The sequence below is a fragment of the Pan paniscus genome, chromosome 15 (genome assembly GCF_029289425.2).
Source record: "Pan paniscus chromosome 15, NHGRI_mPanPan1-v2.0_pri, whole genome shotgun sequence".
NCBI lineage: Eukaryota > Metazoa > Chordata > Mammalia > Primates > Hominidae > Pan > Pan paniscus.
Window position 1 is genome coordinate 53,223,478 of NC_073264.2, and position 18,729 is coordinate 53,242,206.

General features: G+C 38.0%; 1 protein-coding gene across 1 annotated transcript; it reads left to right on the top strand.

Annotated features, from left to right (window-relative positions):
- Nucleotides 1–16,213: 16,213 nt before the first annotated feature.
- LOC134728894 (large ribosomal subunit protein eL21) lies at nt 16,214–16,826 on the top strand. The gene has a single exon (XM_063596069.1). The coding sequence runs from the start codon at nt 16,258–16,260 to the stop codon at nt 16,738–16,740; it is 483 nt and encodes a 160-aa protein (XP_063452139.1). The 5' UTR covers nt 16,214–16,257; the 3' UTR covers nt 16,741–16,826.
- The last annotated feature ends 1,903 nt before the right edge of the window (nt 16,827–18,729 follow it).

Sequence of the window (18,729 nt, forward strand, 5' to 3'; positions counted from 1 at the left end):
GGGCAGCTGCCCCTTCATTCATACAAACAATTTCCCTGGGTACGGTACCATGAGCTGCACCACCACTGCCCCATTACTATGGAAGCAGAAAGACAGACAGGATGTTAGAATTGTGATTTGTTCCACTGATAGAACCCCAAGAGGTGAAATCCTTTTTCTGAGGTTGCATAGCCTGTGTCTGCAGCTCAGATGTTTTTTTACTTCCTCCCAAATGCAATTTTTCCCAGTCCACACAGTGACTGGAACACTTCATTACCAAGATCTTAAACGTGGAGTCTCCATCTCCGAACTGACTTTGCAATTCTACTTCTTTGGGCTAACTTGAACCAAATTCCCACACGGCAACACTGCTCCTCTTCTATTTTCCACCAACATCAACCTCGTCTGGACTCACTTATCCCCATGCACAGGCTGGACCCCAGGGTCTGGCTCCAGGTCTAATTTGCCTTGCCTGGGCTTATATGTCTATTCTAAACTCTGTGTAAATTTTCTCTTTATACATGATGAACCTCAACTTCTTAAACATCTATTTTCTACAAGGATCCAGTAGATTTTAGGTCTAGCCACTCTACTGTTTCAGCAGAGAAAGCAGAGACTGAAGCTGCATTCTATCTTACTACTCTGTTGGGAAGTGTAATCTCAGGAGTGAGGGATGCAGGGAAGGAAGGAAAGTCAATGGTTGGGTTCTCTATAGAGTTTTCTGACATTGATTTCAACTGATGCCTTAATCTTGTGCCATCAGACCTTTAAAAAAGCCATTATATAAACTGTGTCTAAGATGAGGACAGAGGGTGAAGAATTTGTCTATCAGTTGCCATCTTCCATTGGCCAAGTATACCCCATGGGGCATTACTGCCTTCTGCACTTCCAGGCTGCATATTATCTGAGGACAGAGTAGGGGTTTGTCCTGCCTCTGGGTAAGTCAGGAAGCTGTGGGTCTGGGGTCAAGAGGGTACACGATGTAGAGAGGATGAGGCCCTGTCAGGGTGTGCTTATGCAAAACCTGTCTGAGTCCACGCCAGTGCTGGTGCCCACAGTGGGACTTGAATAAGACCTGGTGAGACCAGCTGAAGGTGTCTGATAACACCTACAACTGCCACCTCCCCTGCCCTCCATTTCCTTCTGAAGACAGGAATGACAAAAGTTGTTTACAGCTGTTATTGGCCTTTCTTTCATGTGTGATTCTATGGTCATAAGTCAGAGAGGGCTTATTTGGATGAGCTCAATACTAACCCTTTCCTCACCCCATGCAGGTAATCATATTCATACAAAACTTACATCTCAGTAGATCCTTGAAGGTCAGGGCTAATAGGACTGATCTTCTAATTGATCAGATAACCAACCATTTGAAGCACTGTAAAAGAGAGATGTTTCAGATTTCCTTCTTTTAAACCTAAATTTTAATGATTGAATTAAATGAGCCTGCCATCAAGAATGGAAATATATTCTCTGTGCAAAGGATATGGTTTTACTGTGGTATACTAGGAGTAGTCTTTATAGATTACTATAGATTATAGATTATTAGTCCTGCTAATAAATTTTTGCCGGAAGGAATGACTTAAGAATGAGTCTTAATGAAATTCATCTTTGGCACATGTTTTCAATATTCAATCTATAATTCTGCAAAAACATTGGGGGGAAGTTAACATTATCTTCTTTTAAAAATTTTCAATTTAAATAATCTCTTCTGTGTCATAGAACTTTGGAATCCTAGAGTCTCAATTGCTCACATACCTATGCATTAGAGTAGACCCAGAAATGTTTCCTGAGGATTATTTTTGTTCTGCCATGCAGAGATAGGGTAGCCATTCATCCAGGCAACTATTCTGGTCAGGCTCCTTAATTTCAGTCAAAGAATCATAATCTTACCCTTGACTCTATTGATTGCTAAAGCATTTGGATCTGGCTTTTATTAGCAACTCCAAGTTTTTGCTAAATATTACAGCTTTCAACACTCTGTAGTCCAAGACTTAGCCAAAGCTCAGCTGCAAGAATGGAGCTTGCCAAATGGCATATAATCCTTCATTCTATTGGAGATTAGCTACTTTGTCCTTGGCTCAAGCAAGCTGTCTAGCAACCATGGCTATAAAGCTATGCCTCCTTCTCCCTCCCAAGCCATCTGTCAACCACAAAATTACATTTTGAGGTTATATTTTCAATGGAAGAATGTTAAAGAGACAGCCATATACATTCTGTATTAGAAGGTAACCCTACTGAAGCACTGTTCCAGAATCTGAGTGGCATCCTAGTAAAAGAAACATAGTTCAGCAACTAAAAAGTAATTTCAAAATAATGCAGACATATAACTTGTGTTTCTTAAGCACAGTGAAGGAAATACACACTTCATAGCAATATTTCTGTTTCTCTTCTTTTCTTTTTTTTTGACAGGGTCTCACTCTGTCACCCAGGCATAATCATGGTTTGCTGCAACCTTAACCTCCTGAGCTCAAGCAGTTTTTCCACCTCAGGACCCTAGTAGCTGGGACTGCAGGCAAGCATCACCACACCCAGCTAATTTTTTTAAAAATGTTGTAGAGATGAGGGTCTCACTATATTGCCCAGGCTGGTCTTGAACTCATGGGTTCACGCCATCCTCCTACCTTGGCTTCCCAAAGTGCTGGGATTAGAGGCATGAGTCACCACGCCCAGCCGCACAGTAATAGTTCTTAAAATCTTATCTGTTGGCAACAATAAACATTGGAGACAACTAGAGAGGAAAGGGCGAGAGGGGCCAGGTTGAAAATCTTACTGGTGGGTATGATAATCCCTTGGTGAAGGGATCATTTGTACCCCCAAACCTCAGCATCATGCAGTATACCCAAGTAACAAACCTGCACTTACGCCCTCTAAATCTAAAATAAAAGTTGCAAAGGAAAAAAATCTCATCTGTAATTCATTATCTTGATTGTGGTGATAGTTTCATGAATCCCTACTATACAAACTTATCAAATAATATACTTTAAATATGTGTGATTTATTGTATATCAATTATACCTCAATAACATTGTAAAAAGTAATAAATGAAACTACCAGAAAAAAATGTCACATGTGTTCAACCATCATACACCACACTTCCTTCAGAGTCTCTCAACTCCCAAATCTCTGGGATAATTCCTGACTTGTCCTAACCTGCTCACCCATTTTCTTTCACCACCTGTATGAGCCAGGGCTCTCCAGAGAAACAGAACTAATAGAATTTCCATATTTTTAGGTAGATATAGATATAGATAATCTATTGGTTCTGTTTCTATAGAGACCAAAGAGAGACAGAGCTAGAGAGAGAGAGAGAGAGATTTATTATCAGAATTGACTCAAGCAATTATGGAGGCTGAGAAGTCCCACATCTATTTTTTATAAGCCAGAGAACCAGAAAAGCCAGTGGTGTAATTCAGTCCAAGTCTGAAGGCCTGAGAAACAGGAGTGCTGATGTCCAATGGGAGCAGAAGATGGATGTCCCAGTTTAGACAGATAGAGCAAATTCACCCTTCCTCTGCCTTTTTCTTCTCGTCAGTCCCTCAGTGGATTGGATGATGGCTACCTACATTGGTAAGGGGATCTTCTTCATCCAGTCTGCTGATTTCAATGCCAGTCTCTTCCAGAAACACCCCCACAGACACATGCAGAAACTACTCTTTATCAGTTATGTGGGCATCCCTTAGCTGGTCACGCTGACATGTAAAATTAACCATCACACCACCCCACCTCCTTTCCTACCAATTCTTCATCATAAAACCCAGAAGAACTAGTCTGCTAACCATAGGATCCTGCTTAGAAAACAAGGGAAGAGGAAAAACTAAACAGCCAAAGCCAGAATCTTCTTTGAGGAGGAGTGAAGGCAGGAGAAGGAGAGACTAAGAGCACTTATGTTTTGCAGGCCTCACAAAGAAATGTCCTACACTTGAAAAAATATCTTAGCATTGAATGTGCTGCTGGGACAATACCAGTCAAGCAGAGTGGGGATTGGCCTGTGCCTCTTGAGAGAGTAGGCATTCATATATATTAACATGGAAACCAATTTCAAGTTAGCCATTTCTTGAGAATTCTTGTTTTGTTTTCTTTTCTTTCTAATGAAACAACCTCTGTTTAGTGAACATGCACCAGTGTATTATCCCTTAGCTTACAACTTCAAAAGGATAAAGTATTAAGTTTGACTGGCCCTTGTTCCAAAGTTTTAAGACCAACTGTGCTCTTGGCCTAACTATTAGAATAAAGCGATGCTGTCTGGTCGTATCTGCAGTGATGGTTTAAGTCTAACACAGAGTTAGAGTATGGCACCATAGGTCTACTATTCAACCTGGCTATTCAGCCCCCTCATATATTCATCATGAGTTTAGGACCCACATCGTCCTGTCTTAGAGTGGTGCCTACGTCCAAGAAAAAACTCCAGCATCCAGCTAAGATTTCAAAATAATGCAATCCCTGACAAGTATTTTCAAACACTGTGAGAGTGACATATAGCCAATATTATAATTGTTTCTGAAAGTCATTTTATTCTCCTTGTACTTTTTTCATGCCTCCTGACTCTTCCAAGCCAACTTCTTCTCCAAAAACTCTTTAAGGGGCCCCTCTCCCAGACTTAGTTCAATCCCTTTCCCTTTCTTCCCAATTAGTCATCAACAAAATCCAGAAAAAAAAAAGCCCACAAAGGCATAATTTTCTTCAAATGGTGGAGGAGGAGAAGAAACTGAGTGAGCAAAGCCAAAATACTCTTGAGGAGTAGAGGGGTGGGAAAGGCTGGTTAATATATGAAATAACATTCATATATTAAATATTATAAATTTACTCCATCACAAATCCCTGTAGGATTTGTTAGACAAGAGAGCACGTCATCTGTTACATCATTGTGTCTTCTTTCTGTGAGCAGAGGAAAATATATAGGCTTCAGGATCACGAAAAGCTATGCTCCTGCTGAACAGCAGATTCATTTTTACGAATACTGGCAATCCTCCACGGGTTGTGCTTCTGTGTCTGCACAGGTCATTAAGAAGTCTAAAGCCAAATTTACACCATAACTCCAGTAACATGCATATAGAATCTACAGTGTGCAAAACTATGTGCTAATATCACATCTGGATTTGATATTTCCTATGTTTATCTTTCTCATCTACCAATTCCCTCATCTATTTATATTCTATGTAATTTTATAAATGGTTTCAGATTTATTATGGAATGAGGTGGTATGGTGAATGAATGAATGAGTAGAAACACACATATCTTTCCTTCTATTTCCTCCTTTATCAGGTTATATCTGACTTGCCTCCTTAATTTTCCTACTTTAGCTCTACCACACTATATCCCTATTTCTGCTCAGGGTTCCCCTCTTCCTCCCAATGACCCGGGATTTAAAAAGCCAGAAGTCATCTTTGGTTTCTCCTTTGCCTTCTTTCTCAGGAAGTCACTAAATCTGGCCAGTCCTTGCTTCATTTGCTGCTGCCAATTTGCTCCTTCCTGTCTATTCTCAATGCCAGATTCTTGTTGAGGCCCTCATCACCTCATGCCTAGACCATTGCAATATTTTCCTAACTAACGTCCTTGGCTGTAGACTTTCCCCATTACAAATCATCATATAGATGCTGTATCATTATTCCTAAAGCACCACCAATGCATATAAACTCCCTATTTTTGTCTTTCCTAAATTTAAGCCCAAAATGTAAGTATTTTTTTAAACATTAAGATTCTTTTACATCTAAACTATCCTTGAGGCTTTCCAGATGGTCCCAGGGTAACCAGTAAGATTTATCTCCTAACCTTATGAAAGGAGAGATACGAAAATAATAAGGTATGTTTCGTGAAATTCATACTTCAGTTAGCTTTATCAACTCTGCGAATGACTGAAATAAGTATGTCAATGCCTGATTTGGGGATCCAGAAGCCAAGTCAGCATTTTTCTTTCTTAAGTGAAAACTAGGCCAACCCCTTACTTTGGCTATTTCTAACTATGCTAACCCCTTTTCACAACTTGTACATTAAAGACAATGTTAATTTTAAGGGTACTTATTAAAAACTAGAAACTTATCATGAACCCATCACCTACCTTACTGCTCCTCTTGAGCCCTCATCTAAGGCTTATCGACCATGTTTATCTGATGCAGGAATCCTAGCAATGACAAGCGCATATAAGCCAGTTGATTGTCACCTATAGAATTTTTGTGTTGTCTGCTTCCTACACACTGATTAAATGCTGCTCTGATCTAAATCCAGAGACCCTAACTTCTCTTCCTAGTTTAGATGACTCTCACAATGTCCAACATCTGCTCTAATCATGCCCTGTTCTGTTTTGACTTACCACTTCAACCCTAATGATAACCCTAATATGATACTATTTGGTGGTCACTAATACCTTAAGAATAATCAATGTATACTCTGTGCTGTTTAAACAATACATTCTAAATATTCTATTACCAATAGCTTTTTCTTTTCACGTATCTCTGACATGAGCATGTTACAATTAAGACAGGTCTAAGTTAATGTTTATGATTTTGACATATTAGTTAAAAAAAAAAAAAAAGATTTTTCTAACTTCTGTGGGCACCTCAATCAAAAATTTTTAAAGGAAACTGTTTACTTATTGGAAGTAATCTACCATCTAAAGAAAATCTCAATACTTAAGACTAAAGCTTATTCTAAAAGAAAATACACCAGCCAACTACAATTGACCCTTGAATGACATGGTTTGAACTGCATGGGTCCACTTATACATAGTTTCTTCTGCATCTGCCACCCCTGAGACATCAAAACCAACCCTTCTTCTTCCTTTTCTTTATCTGCCTGCTCAACACGAAAATGATGAGGATAAAGACTTTTGTGACGATCTACTTCTACTTAATAAATAGTAAATATGTTTTTTCTTTTGATTTTCTTAATATTTTCTTTAACTTATTGTTAAGAATGTGGTATATAATACATGTAACATACAAATTATGTTTATATTATCGGTGAGTCTTCTGGTCAACAGTAGACTATTAGTAGTTAAGTTTTGGGGGAGCCCAAGGTTATATGCAGACTTTCAACTGCACAGAGAGTCAGCCCCCCGCAACCCTACTGTTGTTCAAGGGTCAAAGGTATTACACAAAATGTATAGTTGTTAATGGTGTTACTGCCATTAAAATATAGCTGTTCAATGTGATTTCATAATAAATAGACATACTCATATATAACTATTTATATATTTACATTATATAAATATAATGACAATTGCAAAATTTTCTCAAACCATTTGATGTCTTTCCAAGCCCTGTCTCAAGGGCTTATGCTTTATATCTACATGCCAAAAAAAGTGACGAAATCAGGGTGAAATTGGTTCAGACTTTATAAAACTATGGGTGGAAAAAAATTAGCTGGGAGATTCAATAGGTGATCAAATCTTGCCTTATCTCTAATAATCATAAAATAGAAAAAAATTTGTATTTTTTTTAAAAAAACTCACTTTACAGTTAAAATATTTCAAGAAATGTCATTGACATATTATTCCCAAAGCTCTAAAAATATAAAATGAGCTAATGGTATTTTACAATCAAAACTGTCCCCGTTTTCCATTTTAATGAGATCTGTCAAAATCTCTATAAATTCTCACTGTATAAAATTGTTACATATAGCCCCGTGAGATACACTTGACTCTCCCTCTGACAGATATCAGATATCATTTGGAACATTCTGGTATTGTCAGATATGATAAGGAGGATATGTAGTCATAAATCCAACAGATGTGAGCTGCACCTCCAACAGGTACCTTGCTGAATTCACTACATGATATAAATTTAGAAGACCAAATATATTCAAACAGACCCCAGTCATGAAATGCAATGACCTCAATAAAAATCAGCCTTAAAACTACACTGAAAAGGGCCATTTCAGGTACTCTTAACCACAAATACTACTCTGCAGTTCCAGAACACACACTGTAGACACATGCTTCCCAGTAAACATGCTTAGGATCCTCAGTTCATATCTGACAATCTGCACCATGGTACATCTGACCCAAAGTTTCACTGAAAACCCTCTAGAAGCAGACAACTTCTGGAAATCCTCAGCTTCCTTCCCAATCCTCTAGAGATGAAAAACATGACATTAGGTGTAGACAGTTTCCTTTCAATATCTTTAGATCAACATCTATGTTTGTGTCAAAGGACTTATGATTGGACTTAGGTTGTGTTGTTTGTCTCTGTTCTTTACCTCTCCTTTCGTGTTAATCCTTTTGCTCTCATTTTAACTGCTTCTTTCCTATAAAATTCTCTGAACTAAATTTGTCTTTCTCAAGGAATTTCAGTGACTAACAATCTTGCTAAGTATTAAATTTGATATATATTCTCAAAACTCACTAAAATATATATTTTAACTTTGACACATCCATATACTTTAATGGGATCATAGGTCCCCATCAATTAACTGCTGTTACTGACATTTCTCAGAGCCCCAAAGGAATCCAAGGACATCAGAAAATAAGGGGATATAAGACTAATTATGCGAACTGTGGTCCAATTATTTTCCCATAAAGCTATGCAGGAATCACCGCATGATTTTTAAAACTCTCCCAGGGATTTTGTCATCCAAAATTAGACCTATTAAGATCAGATTGTTATTAGTACCTATCTCATTAAACTGTGCTTCAGTGGAAATTACCTAAGTCTATTCCTCTTGAAAAATAACAGAGTTATTGTCCTTACCATGCCAAAATGTGATCTATTCCTTGGACATGGTAATCTAGTTTTCCCAAGTATTCAAAGTCTTTTTTTTTTCATGTGTTTACATATTATTGAAAGCTTGACATGGTACCCTATCAAAAGTGGTTCAATATAGTGTATTTCATTGTTTTACATTAGGATTCTTGAATGTGTAATGTGGAATCCACAATTTATCTCTGACAATAGAGAAATCAAAAAAGCAACTTACCTTAAAAAAAAAAAAAAACCTCCACCTTGAGTTCAAGAGGCCAGTATAAATTTGGTGGCTAAAATTGTCCTAAATAATAAAATTTCCCAAAACTATTTACTGGCCAGTGAAAATGAAGTCTACAATATTTAATGCATTCTATTGTTTCTAAGTAAATACATCAAAAACAATCAATCAATAAAGGGGATAAAAGTCATTTGCTCAATTAAAACTGATCAAACCAATCCTTGAGCACATTCTTCTGATTAGGGCTAAGCTAAGTAAAATTAATTTGCATTTAATTTTCAGTTAGCCTAGGCCTAATCAGTACATCTATTATTCTAATACATCTATTATTATGTATCCATAAAAATTAAAAATAGATAAATAAAAGAGCCTAGAGAAAAAAAATTGATTCCAGTGTTCTTTTGGTATTTGTAGTTATTGTCATACATGTTCGTATTTCTCTGCCTTTTACTGATGACACTGAACAAAAAGAGACTGAGGTCCTCATGGTAAATCCTGCTTCTTTAAGATTTTTTTTTCTTTAAGATTTTTTTTTCTTTTTTGAGACAGGGTCTCGTTTGGTCACCCAGGCTGGAGTGCAATGACATGACTCAAACTCCTGGGCTCAAGCGATCTTCCCAGTTCAGTATCCCAAGTAACTGGAACTACAGGGGCACCATGCCCAGCTATTTTTTAAAAAAATTTTGTAGAGACAGGGTTGTGCTATGTTGCCCAGGCTGGTCTCAAGCTCCTGGGCTTAAGCAATCCTCCAACCTTGGCCTCCCAAAGGGCTGCGATTACAGGTATGAGCCACCACACCTTGCCAAGATTTTGTTTTGACAGGCTTGTGTGCTTGTTTCTTGTCTCTCTCCCCCATTAGAAATCTAAATCTCTTGAGAAGAGAAACTTTGCCTTGTTTGCCATTGAAACTTCAGTCTGCCTAGATGTATTATAATGGTGCCTGGCAGATAATCGATGTTCAATAAGAATTTGTTGAATAAATAGGTTTCCCTCACTTGCACAGATAAAGGACAACTTAGAAGTAGTCTCAGCAATTGGACAGAACAGCTCAGCTGGCCTCTTGGTGGTGGCCACATGTGTAGCTGTGGCAGTGGCCACGCAGGGCAAGCAGTACCTCACAGTCCGAGGAGACACCTCTGTAGGGTAGACAGAACCAGGATTTCAGAACCCTGGCTTTGTCACTCACTGTTGCTTCAATAACCAAGACTGGGTCTTGGACTCAAGTGTGCATCTCTGGGAATTTCAAGATCTATTTAAGGAGATCAAGATCTATTAAGGAGAGAGGCTCTGGAAGAGATTGTACATATTGCAGTCAAGACTTAGATATGTGCATTAAAGAGACCATAGTTGTATTTACCAGTTTTAGACACTGGCATTACATTTGTATTTTCCATTTTGAATATGTAAAATCAGCCTTCCTGACTTAATTGTAAATTTCTCAATAGCAGACACTCAGTATGTTTGTGGGGGGTTATTTGGCTGATAATGGAATGAAAACAACCTTTAGAGGTCTAAATCCAGGAAAATGAAGAACAATTAAAAGCAGGTCAAGATCCTCCTATCTTATCCTATGCTGTACTCATGAGGCCCCTGAAAATAATTTTTAAACCATGTGATACGCAGCAGCATGGAGGTTGACTGAATTGATATAATTGAACATCTAATGTGATCTGATGGTGATATCTGCTTGTTTATATTTCAGAATAGCCAAAAATAAGCCACATTTTTCCTGTTATTCAGAGTAAGTAGCTCAAAAAGAACCTGACCAAGAGTAATGGTTCAAACCTAATTTAGTTACTGACTTATTGTGTGATCCTGAATTCATTATTTAACTTATTTCCAACTGTATCCCTTTATCTGTTAAACAGGGATCATATTTGTCTGTGTCTCTCAGAGTTATTACAAGGGTTAATAAAAATTATGTAATATAGAAAGGTACTTATAATGTAAACTATTCTATATTAAAAGTGTTTGATATCCCCATCAGACCTCACATGGATTTTAAGCAGTAGTTTGTAGGCCATTTGCTCTTACTGAAAAACCAGACAGTCCTCTATGGTGCAAAGTCAGACAGAAAACAAGGTCGTTGCTTTGCAAAAACGTGTTGAAAGCACAGTCCTCTGCATAAAGTATTCGTGAGGGAAGCCATTATTTCAGCCCAAAAATATTCAGCTACAATTTTCACAGCCTTTCTGAAAGTGGAAGGGAAATTAACATGCCGGATCATTGAAAGTTACATCCGGCTCAAGCCAATAGTTCACCTGTTTGCTTTTATTTCAACTCCTACTTCAGAGCAGGCAGCATTATCACTACTGATGCCTACAGATTATATCACTCAGCCTCTTGCTAATGCAGGAAGCACTTCTTACAGACTAGGCTAAAAAGCTGAATAGATTTATCAATCAACATTAGGAAAATTTTGTACATAGGATATATGCACAGAACACAAAACATTTACAAAAACTCTAAAAGGTTTTAAATATTCCCTATCTATTTTTCTTCTTACTTATCTTCACCATCCCACCGCTAATACAATGCAGTTTGATATTTGGATAAACACAAATTTAAGAAAAAGGAACTTTTATTTCCGTGTGAGTGAAGCACAGGGAAGCCATTTAGAATGCTATGTGTCTTTTAATCTAGGGATAAATGTCAGAATCAGAGAACCAGGAGTATCAGGTAGACATTTAACTGGTAGACACTGAAGGGGTTTTCCATTTTGCCTTAAAAGATTCTGCAAAAATGGACATTCTATTATCACTTTAAGTAGTCTGATGTTTGATTACCATTGAGATATATAACACTGCTGTATATTTATATATAAATGTGTAAAACCAATCCAGCACCTTTATAAGAATGAAGAAAGATACCTCCTCTAGGTGGGTACATGATTTTACAAGCAGACGATGCCTTAGTATGAGAAGAAAGTGCTCCCCTTCCTGAGGAATCCAGCCTGAGCCAAAGCCGTTTTGCAAGGCCCCATTGGCCTTCCGGGCTGCGACCCCTTGTGCAGTGCACAAACTCCACAACTGTATGGGATAATTCTTCAGTACTCCAGGTATTCATTGTCACAGCATGGCTTTCCAGCAACAGTATCTCACATTTGCACGGTGCTGGAGAGTTTACAAATTATCTCATTTAATTGTTTCAAGAATCCTTTACAGAGATATTATCTGTTTCATAGATAAAGAAGCCTAGAGAGGTTAAAGTGCATGGTTGGACGGTGGCAAGGCCAGGCATTAGAAAACAAGTCTTCTTTTCACGTCCAGTCCTTGTTCCACAACAGTTTTGGTGTTTAAATACACCAGCACATTTTGCCATTTTACAGACATCTGTTTCTCCCCACTTACATCTTTGTAGGACCCTCAGCTTCATGTTTCTTTAGAGCATGGAGCTTCAAAATCCAGACACCAACGTTGAGATCAACAATAAGTCAACACAAACCAAGAAGTGCAGCCCTGATGTTGAGCTTGTCCCACAGCTTGCCTGTGTTTCCTTCTCTTGAGGATGTGACATTGCTATTTAACACAATTTGACAACATTCATCAGAATATTAATGCCATACTTCTCTCAGGCTTTCCTCATTTTGTATCTATAGCATTTCATTTTAGATCCTAAATGCACACTTAAACTTAATCATTTATCATCTTCATTTTTAATTCCTTTTCTGACACTCCATTAACAACCCCCTCTTCATCCTGCCTGATTTAACAGCATCTACAAATTTAACAAACATAAGCTCAATACTTGATTTCAAGTCATATGGATGTCTTTCTCTTGTATCTTCCCATCGTGATAGAATCCCTGGTCAGGTTGTTAAATTATATAAGACTATGACTCTAAATGTATTAGAGCAGGGGTCAGCAAATTTTTTCTGTAAAGTGCCAGAGAATAAATATTTTTGGTTTTGTGGGCTGTATGGTCTCTTTTGCAACTATTCAACTCTACCATTGTAGCACAGAAGCAGCCACAGAGAATCCATAAGCAAAAAGTCATGGCTGTGTTCCAATACAGCTTGACTTAGGGGCACTAAAATTTGAACTTCATATCATTTTACAAGTAAAAAAATTATTTCCTTTTGATTTTTTCAACCTTTCAAACATCTAACAACTATTCTTAGTTCACAGACTGTACAAACACAGGCTAGGACTTGGCTAGATTTGCTAACCCTGATGTAGAGCTCAATACCTATATTAACACATTGCGAGCAAGAGACAGCTATCACTTTCATCCTCCCCTCCCAGTTTACCAGGCAATAGACACGCTAGTATCAAATCCAAAAACCCAGAGGTGGAAAGGAATAAAAATGCCTTTAATGAAAAAGATTTCATATTCTATCTAGAAACAACCATTCTCTTCAAGTTTGATTACAGATTGCTGTAGCTATGTATACTCATTTATTCATATGAGGTTTCAGGTACTCATACTTCTTTTGTCGCTTCATGAAGTGCTCACAAAAAGAATGAAGAGATTTTTCACTCCATGTTGATAATAAATAGCTCCAGGCAGTGAGCGCTGGCCACTCTTTATGTTGCCCTTGGTGCCAGTCTAATGGGCCACCTGGGCTTCTGCTTCCTGTCTTGGGTGGCTTTAACCCAGGGTGGCAGTCCAGGTCTGTGGTACTCGGTTTCTAGGTTGGTTATGTGCTTCTGTGAGTTGACTAAATGATTTTCATTCAAGACATTCTGTTCTGGACAAATCGTTTTTCAAGAGGAATTTCTAGCTGATGGAATGAACTGAGGAGAAAGAGCTGATAGCGAAATAAAGAAATTGCCTGTGGCAGAAATTTTAAAGTGGCCTCCCAGACTGGGCCTCATTAGGACTTAAGACCTGAAAACATTGTACATTAGAAGATGAAAAATCTGGATCCTGTGGATTTAGCTATTTTGGGTTTAGCTGTGAGGTCTGGATCCTAGACTGTGGTGTGAACCTTCCTGGTTTTCACAGGACTGACTTTTGTGGCCCTGAATTCTTTGCCTCATCCTGTCCTCAGGTGTCTCTGCTCCTAACCTCTTCCTCCGGTTCTGCCTAATGTGAGGAATTCTGGGTTTCTGCCCCAACACTTGCCTCTACCTGCATTGCTGAGGCCATCCTTTTGAATTAGTGAGTTTCCATCCTGGCTGTTCTGGTCCTTTCAAAGGGCAAAGTTGGGTTTTTGGAGAGGAAAAGACTGCAAGTTAAACCCAGAAGGTACCATATTCTGTATCAAATCAGTAACACATATATACATATAGGTTTTCATTATATACAATTACAACTATATATGTGTTTGTGTGTGTGTGTGTGTGTGCGTGTATATATATTTAATTCTGTCAATGTGTCCTGAAACATAACTCTCACATAATGCAGGCAGGCATTCAAATCAGAACACTGGATAACCTTTTAGGATACAACTTGACAACATACATCCAAAGCCTTAAAATTGTTTGTATTCTTCAATTGCATAGCCCATTTTTTGGAATACATCCTAGGACAAGAATCTTTAATATAGTAAAAAATCCTGCAGCAAAGAAATATTCATCATAGCATAATTATGATAGAAAAAGGATAATCTAGGCTGGGCGCAGTGACTCACACCTGTAATCCTAGCACTTTGGGAGGCTGAGGCAGGCAGATCACTTGAGGTCTCGGAGTTCGAGACCAGCATGGCCAACATGGCGAAACCCCATCTCTACTAAAAATTAAAAAAAATAAAAAATTAGCCAGGAGTGAGTGTGTGCCTGTAATCCCAGCTACTTGGGAGGCCAAGGCAGGAGAATCGCTTGAACCCAGGAGGCGGAGGTTGCAGTGTATCCAACCATGGGAAAAAGACTTAGCTACATTGTATATATTTGATGAGTACCATGTTTATAATACAACAAAAAGTGAAAAAAGCTGGATACAAGATTGTGTGCTGTATGATTTCCACCATTTAAAAAGATATTTGCATAGAAACAATTGGAAGAACATATTCCAATTACTTTCCTGTTTATAGTTACTTTCCTGTTTATACTTTTAAGCACTTGATATGTACTACCAGGTACACTGGTATAATCAGGGGGCCACATATGGCAAGATTAATAATATATTGCTCAGAGAAAGCATCTGAATATAAAGTTGCATATATAATATGAGTGCAAGGATTTAAAAAAAAACTCTACAGGGGCATCAAACATAAATACCTACAGGAGCCAAACAATGAGACATTGGCAAATTGGCAAGCATGTCTCCCTCTGAGAGTAGCCACCTTTCCTCAACTCCAGCCATTTAGGAATGCAGGTTCAATTTTTCAAGAAAAACCCTGTATCTAAATTTAATGTGACATCTCTTAATTTTTACATGTTAAGATCTAATTTAAATTAAAAATATATTGCCTAGGCCAAATAAAACACATCAGACTTTTTTTTTCTCCCAAAGGCTGTTTGTTTATACCTTCTGCTCTATATTTGAATAAAGATATGCATGCGTTAATAGCTATAAGACAGAATCAGATCAAAATGGAGACAGCCATTATGGCTGGATAATGGGATTCTGGTGTTTTCTATTTTTTTTTTAATGTTTCAGTATATTCTAAGTTTTCTTTAATATGCATGGATACTTTCATAATGGAAACTTTAAAGCATTGCTTTTCGCCAAAGTACAATTTCTTTTTTAAAAAATATCTTGCCCAAAACCTGGTGCTTCTTTTCCTTGTTTCTCCCTACATATGGTTGCCATTAAATTAAATATTTAATTGTTCTTTTATAAATAATTTCAACTTTTATTTGAGATTCAGGAGGTACATGTTCAGGTTTGTTACCTGGGTATATTGTGTGATGCTGAGGTTCAGGGTATGATTAATCCCCTCACCCAGGTATTGAGCATAGTACCCAAAAGTTAGTTTTTCAACCCTTTCCCTTTTCCTCCCTTCAATATTTCTTAAAAGTTGATGTTAAACAGATATTACTGACAGAGTCATAGAGATACAAGACTCGCAGACACCAGCATAAAACATGAGAACCACGTCAAGTGGACAGTAAAGCAGGGTGTTATTTATTTATTTATTTATTTTGAGACAGAGTCTCACTCTGTCACCAGGCTGGAGAGCAGTGGTGCGAACAGGGTGTTATTTTATTGTAGCTGCCTACTCACTCTCTCTGCCCCCAGCCTCTTTCCCTCTTCCTACCAAAACCCAATCAGAAGAAGGAATCATTTGAACCTATTTTATAACAAGGGCTCAGTCAAGACAGGGAGAGAAGTAGGTCGAGTTATAGAATTTACGGTAACACAGGAAAAGTTGATGTCTTGGAAAAAGCGAAAGATTTTACATTCTAACTGGAATTATTTTAATAATTCTACTTTGACCTTTCGGCCGGAACCGCCATCTTCCAGTAATTCGCCAAAATGACGAACACAAAGGGAAAGAGGAGAGGCACCCGATATATGTTCTCTAGGCCTTTTAGAAAACATGGAGTTGTTCCTTTGGCCACATATATGCGAATCTATAAGAAAGGTGATATTGTAGACATCAAGGGAATGGGTACTGTTCAAAAAGGAATGCCCCACAAGTGTTACCATGGCAAAACTGGAAGAGTCTACAATGTTACCCAGCATGCTGTTGGCATTGTTGTAAACAAACAAGTTAAGGGCAAGATTCTTGCCAAGAGAATTAATGTGCGTATTGAGCACATTAAGCACTCTAAGAGCCGAGATAGCTTCCTGAAACGTGTGAAGGAAAATGATCAGAAAAAGAAAGAAGCCAAAGAGAAAGGTACCTGGGTTCAACTAAAGCGCCAGCCTGCTCCACCCAGAGAAGCACACTTTGTGAGAACCAATGGGAAGGAGCCTGAGCTGCTGGAACCTATTCCCTATGAATTCATGGCATAATAGGTGTTAAAAAAAAAATAAAGGACCTCTGGGCTACAAAAAAAAAAAAAAAAAAAAAAAAAAAAAAAAAAAAACAAAACAAAAAACAAGGGCTCAGTCAAGACAGGGAGAGAAGTAGGTCGAGTTATAGAATTTACGGTAACACAGGAAAAGTTGATGTCTTGGAAAAAGCGAAAGATTTTACATTCTAACTGGAATTATTTTAATAATTCTACTTTGAAAGCTGAGCTGTTTTTCCAGACATTCAAAAGAAAAAAGCAACAAGAGAACATCTGCAATTCTACTCAAGATAGAGCTAAGAATGTTAGAGAAAAGATACAAAGGAAGTTAGATGTACTCTTCTACAAGTTCAAGTGTCACTAGGGGCATTTTAATTTCTCTTCATATTTTCTTTATAAGTTCAAAGGGATGAAGAGTTTAAGTTTCATTTTGTGCTAAGAGGTGGCATGGCCACTGCATGGCGGGAGTCATTTTTTATTCATTCATTTGCTTCTCCTTGAGAACATACCCTATTTTCAGGCCTGACTCAGAGCACCTGAGGAGCTTCCACTGGGGCATAAAAAGCAGGGTTTGGGGAGGTGGGCTTGCTGGGAGTCCTAGGGCACTGTGGTGGGCAGGAGGTAGTGGGGAGAAGCCACTGGGGAAGGTGTTTGTATAACTTTGAATTTCTGCCAGGATTCTGGTGGTTCCCGGATTTTTTCCTGGAAGTTTATATGGTTTGTCTCAAGTAAATGTTTAACAACCAATTCTCCGGGAAAGGAGAACACTGATTTGTAGCATTTGCTGATTTTTATGGTGTCAGTACTCCCATGGTAGCTGATTTTAAGCTACTAGCCTGATCTCACTGAATACAGAGCCAGGAAGAGACCCAGAGCCGTTCCAGCACTCCACTCGTTTATGTGTTCTGATCCGCAATGGTCAGGCCGACTTAAGGGTCTGTTGCTTTCCAGATTTACTCAGCCCTGTTAGAAGTTCCCACTATGAAGAAGTCCAGCTCTCTTCTCTACTGCGGCTTTAACTACCTTTGTTTAGACAAACAGCACAGTCTTACTCTGTAATCTTTTAAAACTTGGATTGTTTAACCATTTTATCTCAAGTTATTTACACTGTTATAGTTATTTCCCTATATTTTAGCTTTTCATTTTACTGGTTTTCTTTCTTTCCTTTTTTTTTTTTTTTTTTTTTTTGAGACAGAGTCTTGCTCTGTCACCCAGGCTGGAATACAGTGGTGCAATCACAGTTCATTGCAACCTCTGCCTTCTGGGCTCAAGCAATCCTCCCACCTCAGCCCTCCAGAGTAGCTGGGACCACAGGCACATGCTACCATGCCCAGCTAAGTTTTTCCATTTTTTGTAGAGATGAGGTTTCACCATGTTGCCCAGGCTGGTCTCAAACTCCTGAGCTCAGGTGATCAATCCTCCCACCTTAGCCTCCCCAAGTGCTGGGATTACAGGTTAGAGGTGCAGAGCCTGGCCTGATTTTATTTCTTTACTGTTGTTTATTTCAGATAGAGAACACTGGATTTGAAATGATTTCTTCTCTGAAAAAGTAGACAGCTTCATAATAAGAAGGCCTCTTTAGTCATCTAAAACAGTTGTGAGGGGCAAAAATAACAATACATTTTACTGTTTACTTTTTATTACAAAAGTTAAACATGTGTGGCATTTTAGAAAATATGATTTTAAAAGAAGAAAAAAGCATAAGCAAAATGAAATAAATAAAAATTACCCATAATTCTAACAACCAAATATAACAACTGTACATAATCAACATATATCCTTCTAAATATGTGTATATATATAATATACACTTTTTTATTCACAAAATGAATTTATACTGTGCATTCCTCTTGATAACCCTCTCTGTGTCAAGGAAAAACACATTTTTACTGTATCACTCTTAATGATGCAGTGTGAGTGAGTCCATTACACCTTAATTTATTTAATAAATTGCCTACAGTTGGACATTTAGATTGTTTCCTATATTTTG